This window comes from Pipra filicauda, unplaced genomic scaffold, assembly GCF_003945595.2.
Source record: "Pipra filicauda isolate LSUMZ 115617 unplaced genomic scaffold, ASM394559v2 scaffold359_size756093_pilon, whole genome shotgun sequence".
In the NCBI taxonomy this organism is placed as follows: domain Eukaryota; kingdom Metazoa; phylum Chordata; class Aves; order Passeriformes; family Pipridae; genus Pipra; species Pipra filicauda.
The window spans coordinates 125,345-133,329 of record NW_024104486.1 but is presented as its reverse complement, the minus strand read 5'-3'; the positions used below and the strand labels follow the sequence as shown (position 1 = coordinate 133,329).

The following is a 7,985-nucleotide window of genomic DNA, read 5'->3' as shown; positions in this document are numbered from 1 at the left end:
TACACAAATATCTCCTGAGCTGAGAGATCAGTCTTCTCAGCAGTACGCAGCTGCTTGGGTCCTTCTAAATTGTGCAGTTTGTTACTACCACTTCTTTTCTGCAGCACTGTGGTGTTGGTCACTTCCTTGCAAACCTTGATAAAATACATAGGAGACACTTGTTAACTCTTGAATGGGAGCCAAATCTTTCATGTCCTGAAGGCAGAACTCTGTGTCAATGACAAAGGATGCTGAAACAAAACCTGTCCTGGCCCAGAAGTTTTGTTAGTTGCGGCGTGACATATTGCGAATGAGGCGGTAGATGTTAAACGAAAATGAGTCTCAGGCTCCATTTTGTCTCTAGCTTATTGTCCAGAAAAATCAAAGGCAAGGTATGTTTTCCAATCTGTCTGCCTCAGTAGTAGACATGGGGAGATCTACTGATCCCGCAGCCCAGATAGATTATATGGGACAAGGTAGACCAGGCAGTAGGCTAACTTAGGCAGTTAACAGTGGTTTGAGGAGCTCTGTTCAGATGAAGATGTTCTAATATTAGCTCTTCTAATGCCTCGCTATCTCCAGGAGTTGCTGTCTGAAGGGCAGGGCAACAAACTGCTTGAATGCTTCCTTATCTATTGTAGTGCGACTTTGAACAAGCTTCAGCAGATATCCCTTGTTCAGAAGGAAGCTTAGGTACATGTCTGCTCTGTTTGAACCCCCTGACTGCTGGCTGCAGCCACCAGCAGAACATCAGACTGAATGACTGGTAATAGCAATACGTTAGACCAGGAAAATGAAAATGCATCAGAACGGCCCTGACTTTATTATTGTTATTCGTTTTTTTGATAATAATTTTAGCTCCTACATTTTTTTGCTTTTCAACTTGAAGTGCATTTTGGTGGTTCCATGGAGGCCAAGGTGCTGTAAATGGATGATTTTGTTCTCAGTGTGGACAATTAGCATTTTATCAATATTCTTTCAACAGGGCCAAGTACAGACTCTTTTAATCTGCATTCTTTCTCACGTGAGCTGAGGAAGTGTGCACGGCTATCAGGGAATGATTTCAGGGGAGCTGAAGTTGGTGGCTACATGCTAGATATTCAAGGAGTTAGGTTTAGCACAACATCAAATAATATTTAGAGTTCACTATCAGTGTTTCCTGTTTCTACTGGCAAACTGTCTAATGGAGGATCCGACCTAACCCCAGCTCCACACCTCTTCAAATGCACCATCCTGCACAGCACGCACTCCCTGGTGCATCCCAGACGTGATGTGATTATGCAGCTGTGTAGGCTGGCAGAGAGCTTCCATCTAAGTAGGGAATCTTGTTGTTTTGCTATTGCAGCAAGGAGCTGGGACATTTAGGACAAAGCACTGCAAGAGATTTTACTACCTGTCAATAAAAGCTAGTCTGCTGAGAGCCATGACCTTAGCTGTGAATATTTCAGAGGCGGTGAACAAAGTACCAACCACAGCATGAAGTACCAAGGGCAGTTTCAGAGACTTTTCCCTGGAATATATGGTTGTGCAGAATTCAGTAGGAGTTTGAAGTAACTCTGGTGTTTGATGTATTTGTAGGCATTAAAGCTGCTCGCATTAAATCCACATTTAAGAGAATAGCCTGTACTGAAGATTTATTTTGCTTAGGCAGTAGGAAAAAAACAGCTCTTCTTTTCAATTATTTTCTAGATAAAGCATGCCCCTTTGGAAAAGAGACAATAGGTCAAATAAAAGGTCAGAAGTGTAGAAAGTTTACTTGGAATTGATTTGAATTTTCAGAGAGCTCTGCAACTATGGCTTAGTCTTGTTCTCTAAGATAGGCTTGCACAAGTAGTGCTCTGAAAAAAATCACAAAAACAGCAGTTGCATTGTAAGCATAGTTACATTGGAAAAGTGGAAAAGCTTTCATTACAGAAAGCATGCAACCTCCAAGCAGACACAACTAAAGTAATGCAGGTTTGTTGCTATAATGGTGTTACTACTGGAAGCGTCCATATAGGGATATGGATCACACCCTGCACCTTTCTGATCCACAGTATCCTACTCAGAGAGGCCATTGCTGTGCTGAGAGAGCAAAATCCTCTTACCCCCTGGGTACAACATATTCCTAATATGGAATTTTTGAAGGCTGAGAAATCTGATCTAATTAACACATTGATTGATTTTGCAGAACACTGTGCTAATTACATGCAACCAGTCATTGCTGGGTTAATTAAACATGCATCTAAAAAACCTACAGCACTAATCTAATTAGCAATTACTACAGCTGCCATTACCTCTTTTCACCTACTTTTAAGCTGTGCAAATTCACACTAAGAATCTGGTCCTGCAAACACCTTGCATGAATAGCTTTCTTTGACTGCAGTAAGGCTTCAGCACACAGAAGGAGCTTAAAAAATAAGGGTGAATACTTTACAGTCCACAATATAGTTTCAGTTCTGCCATCCTCGCGTGCAAAGCTCTCAGTTTATCAGTCAGTTGTGTCAAAACTACAAGACTGGAAGATTTTTCTTTATAATTGTCTTGTGATCTTTTTGGGAGTGAATGTAGGTTCTACCTTCAGGCAGTTCTCTGCAAGTATCAAGCCTTGCAAAAAAACATACAAATCAAAAACATACTTGCATTTCAGGAAAAAAAATGCAGATAAACATTCTTCAAATATTCGTATATATTCACACAGCTTTAAAACATGGGTCAAACATTCTGAGTAAACCATCTCGGAATATTTAGCTTTTTCAGATTAAAAAAAGGGTTGGTAAAAAAGAGGAAAAAGTTAAGAACTTTAACACTTTGTATGCTTTTCTTACTTTGTCTTGATTAAAAATGAACACTAATAATCACACAAAATACAGGGATCATAGAATCACAGAGTATGATGAGTTGAAAGGAATCCACAAAGCTCATTGAGTCCAACCATTAGGCCTGCACAGGACCATCCCCAAGAGTCACACCATGTGCCTCAGAGAGTTGTCCAAACGCTTCTTGAACTCTGTCAGGTTTGGTGTTGTGACCACTTGTCTGGGGAGCCTGTTCCAGTGCCCAACCACCCTCTGGGGGAAGAACCTTTTCCTAATATCCAACCTAAACCTTCCTTGACACCACTTCAGGCCATTCCATTGGGTTCTGTCACTGGTCACAGAGATCAGTGCCTTCCCGTCCTCTTCCCCTCACAAGGAAGTTGTGACTGCAGTGAGGTCTGCCTTCAGTCTCCTCTCCTCCAGGCTGAACAGAACAAGTGACCTCATCCAGCTTCCCCTCAAGGCCCTTCACCATCTTCATTGCCCTCCTTTGGATGCTGTCTAATAGCTTAATATCTTTCTTGTATTGTGGTGACCAAAACTGCAGATCTTGACAGCTAGTTACTTGGAATGACATCCTATATCATGACATAACATATAAACAGCTATATATAGGTTGCACATCAGTCCTTTGTATAAAAGGATAGAGAGAAGACTTTCTTCAGTTTTAGTATGCAATTTTTATTATTTAAAAACAGGTTTATGTGTAATGAAAGGTGACTACGTACAGTTCATTCCCTGCAAGTGACCTGCAGAAGCAAACAGCTTCAGATCCAGTATCAGAATATCATTCAGATGCACTTTTTGATAAATATTCAACATAGGACTCGCACTCCAAAGCAATGCTGCACATATTTTTTGACAGAATATTAAGGCACTTCTGATCCCATGGCAGTTCAAATACAAGGAATCATTTACCCAACCCTTGAATTGACCAGCTAAATCAATAGTGATTTCCAATACCCAAAAAAAAGAGTTGTGACACTTTAACAACAGTGGCCCAGTTCGGAGAGTTTGGCAATAGCAATGGAACAGATTCTCAGAGGACTGAAAGAACTGGCTTAGAAATAGACTGAACTCTAATTGCTGGAAGCTGATCTCTGCCTGGTGTGCCAGAGCTGCAAGAGAAATCCAGGGAGAAGCAGCTGGAGTGAGCAGGAAAGCCAGCAGTTCAGCTAGCAGCCGCTGTTGCTATGTTGCTTAGCAGTAGACTCAGACGCTTCCTAGCAGAGTTCTCTCAGTTGTCCCTGTAAAGCTATTCAGGTATTGCCATGATGATAAAGTCCTTGTGCAGATCCTCTATCACACAAGTGCCTTTTCTGCTTTAGTTTAGGTGTTGAGAACTTGAACTATATCTTGGATTCACTGACAATGTTAAAACTTATTAGATTGGAAAATATGCGTTTCCAAAATATGTCTTTCCACAAATTTAAATAATGATAATAACATTTAAATTTAAATGTGAATATAAATAATAATAACAACAAAAATCCATGTGTGATGTTTTCTTTGAGATTATAGCATTTTTTATATTGTACCGTGTAACACTTTCAGTAAAAAAAAAATGTACAGAGCAAATGCTGGCATATAGGAAGAGAACAAATGCTTTCTATGGCAAAACATCCTTTGCAACTACTATCAATTGGTGTAAATTTTGAGGACTATTAGTTTTCAATGGGAACTGAACTCCAGGTGGGAGCAATCAGAATGACATTAACTAGTCACAGTTTTCTATGTGCCTTGTGTCCATTTATAGTTCATGCTTTCCAGCCATTATCTTCATGTAAAAGTAAACCTGTTTTTGCAAGGAGGAGACTACTTCCCTGCAAAATATACTGGCAGTCTCTGCAAGCAAAGGAGATGTAAACCAGTCAGTACATTTAGTTTTTACACAGTTAAACAACGTTAATTCTTCAGCCATTGTTTACTAGCATCTCAGAAACAGTGATAGGAAGGGTGGAAAAATATTTAAGGTTTTTCCTTATTAAAGTAAGACCTTTACACATAAGCCTAGTAATCTCATCTCCACTTCTTTAACAGCTGCAAGGAAACATCCGTTACATTTTAGGTAAAGTTATTGTTGGAACAGAGAAGAACTTCATGTAGAAAATCTATATTTTTAATATTTTTATGTACTAGAGTGATGACAGCTTTACTTGTTTAGTTTTTTTCACTGGTGAATTCTTATGATTGTGTTAAGAGGTACTTTGCACTGGTTAATTGTGCTCATGTACATTTGCATGTAAGTTTGACAGTTCAGATCCAGTTGCAGCATCTTTAATCTTCCGAGTCTTACATTTACACTCTTCTACAATCATGATTTCTTTAACCACTGGGACAGAACCAGTGCAGTTGAGATTCAGGCGCTTCATGGAGAACTTACTGGGCAAGCAATGAGAACAAAAGGTATAAAGATGATCTTCTGGACCAGGAACATGAAAGGAACTACATTTTCCAAAACACAGATTATTCTGTACTGTCACCTTCTCACAGCTGTTATGAGTAACACCCTGAAACAGAAAGCAATTTCAGGTTTCTGGTAAGAAATGGCCCACAGACTTTGCTAGAAGATATGAACAAAAAAAAACAACAACAACAAAACAACCCTCAAGAAAACAACACTGCATTTTTTTCTTCTCAGAACAAATGGTACAGATTTCTAGGCCACATCTATATTTAAATATGTCTGTGTGAAATAAATTCAGTTCTGGATATGAAAAAACATAGTCCTTGACAGACTGTGACTACAGAAACACTGAGAATAGATGTTGACTTACAAGGAATGCGACACTTCTATCTGTACTATTTACTTGTCTTGAAATTACTGTATGACAGAAGGGCTTCATCATTGCATGGGAAAATTTACCAATTCTCCAGCATTTTTAGCACAGCATCAAGTTTAACCATCAGTCTTCTAATTAATACAGCGGAAAAGAATCCTTGCTTAGCTTTAAGAAAGCAACTTATCCTTTTAACAATTATCCCGTGACTCTGTAAATATGCACGTGTGACTGTGTATATACACATACATACATATAAATATATATATATATCTATATCTCATAATTCTGATATACAAATTGTTGAGGTGTATATTAATTGAATGGATAATTACTCCCCAATGCCCTACGTGCTTAGGCTTTGTCAGAACATCTTTGCATAAAAAGAATAAATAGCTCTCTGAAAATCAAGTGTGCGGCTTTCCAGTGCTGCAATTTAGCAGTTTGCCTTATCAGACTAAAGTTTTTTCATCAGTGTTTTTCAGCTGCTCATCATGAAGCTGTGTGACTTAGCCGCTGAAATAACCCATGTATCTTTAGTTGCTGATTACAAAAGGCATGTTTGTTGATCTCAGACACCTGTTCTTACCTGGGCAAAAGGCAGGGTTCTGCAGTTTTCTTGATGCATTTCATTGGTCTTGATTGGCAGGACAACCTCTTCAGATGCTGAATTTTTCTTTAAGATGAAGTGGTCCCAAAATTTCTTGGCATCTTTTCTGTAGGGAGACTCAGACTCCCTCTTGCTGGAATAATGGGGTGGAGAGAAGTTCTCCACAGGAGAGATCTCTCTGGGTGCTGCCCAGGCTCTCAGGCCTTGGTCTGCATAAAGTTCTGCATTGGGAAGGATGAATCTTGACATTTTTTTCTCCTCTTTCTTCTCGCTTTCAGATGCTGTCTGTGGAATTGCTACGAAAAAGCTTGGTACTTCCAGCTTGTCCTCAACAGCTACTGGGTTCTCACCTACCAGCTCACGAAAACTCTGACTTTTAAGATTTTTGTCTGGATACAAAAAGTGCTGAAATGGCTTTCTGCTTTTCCTTTGCTGTGAATTTCCCTGTGGCTCTGTGGATCCAAGACATGAGAGCACTAACAGCTGAAGGAGAAGCACTGACATGATCCTGGAAAGTGCAACCCTGTTGACCTGCTGCTATTGCAGTGAATGTAGTGTGCTAGCTTTATACAAGAGCCTGGTGTCAGCTTATGGCTGCTGTCTGTGTGCAGAGGAGGGGAGGGCTCAGGGGAGACCCTGTTGTGTCTAATTGCATTCATTTACTGTAGATTACAATTATGATAGGGGAGTTTGTGCTAATGAAACTCTGCTCTCAATGTGGATTATGTGTATTAGAAGTTCCTATCTAAAATCTAGTAACCCAGGATGTTGTGGGGGACAGAAGGAGTCAGCAGGAGGAAATGTTTGGATAAGCTGTCTAGTTTAGGCCTAGGAATTAAGGAAACATTTGAGGTTGTGTATTAGAATGTTCAATGTCTTCATTGTTTATTTTGCCTTTCATTCCATAGAGCCAGAGACTGTCAAAATAGGGAGTGTTATTTCATTACAGTAGGAAAAGGTAAGCGATTAAAGTTTTCTAAAAAAGGAAGGTGGATTTTGAGACTTCAAATCAGACCACATTTTCAAAAATTAAGTCTGACTTTGGTCTTTCAGGTTTGGGATATGCCCACTGCCAACTGACCAAACTGGTGCTCAGAGACTCAGAAGAATCTGGCAGGGAGCACTAGCCCTTTCTTCACCTTCCTCACAGTAGGTTTGCAGCTGCTGGAATGCAGACATGTCACTAGCACAAAGTAAAAGGTCTCAGGGTGAAGAAACTCTGCTTCCTAGATTCTCAAAGATTAACTGACGGTACCATATCCTGTACATGCACCAAAGGCATTACAGGCATCCTATGAAGCTGGTAAACAAAATAAGCATTTAAACAAAGCGTGTTAGAACAGACATATTTTATGATTCTAACCATCGATGTCTTAATAGAAATACCTAAAGACTACTAGATCTTAAAATGGAGGCATCTTTTGCAAAATTACCGTGCTATGCACCATGCAAAAAAAAATAAAAATCTGCTAGAACATCATATAGAGAAAAGTTTTGGGAGAAGGAAAACTTATTTTCAGTAAGCATTGCAAACATTGATCCTAATATGAAAATACTAAAAAGGAATTCTGCATCAGATAATTTGCCATTTACGTACTCTAATCTCTCTACACATGCCTGTTTCTACCAGAGTCTAGCAATAGACTCTTAAGTTTGTATTATTCTCGAATATGTAGGTAGTGTGTACTAGATGTATGAAGTTATTTGACTTTTAATTTCCAGGGAATTAGTTTATTGCCTGATAATTGAAGTAAAGTGATTGCCTACTAATGCCCTTGTGAGGCACTGACTTAAAACTTTAGCACAAAGTTAGTGGAG

General features: G+C 39.3%; 1 protein-coding gene across 1 annotated transcript; it reads right to left on the bottom strand.

The window, feature by feature from the left end:
• Positions 1-4,993: 4,993 nt before the first annotated feature.
• CER1 (cerberus 1, DAN family BMP antagonist) lies at positions 4,994-6,770 on the bottom strand. Its single transcript, XM_027744943.2, has 2 exons — positions 6,147-6,770; positions 4,994-5,287 (listed from the first exon to the last, which is right to left on the bottom strand). The coding sequence occupies exons 1-2, from the start codon at positions 6,669-6,671 to the stop codon at positions 4,994-4,996; spliced, it is 819 nt and encodes a 272-aa protein (XP_027600744.1). The 5' UTR covers positions 6,672-6,770.
• Between the last annotated feature and the right edge of the window lie 1,215 nt (positions 6,771-7,985).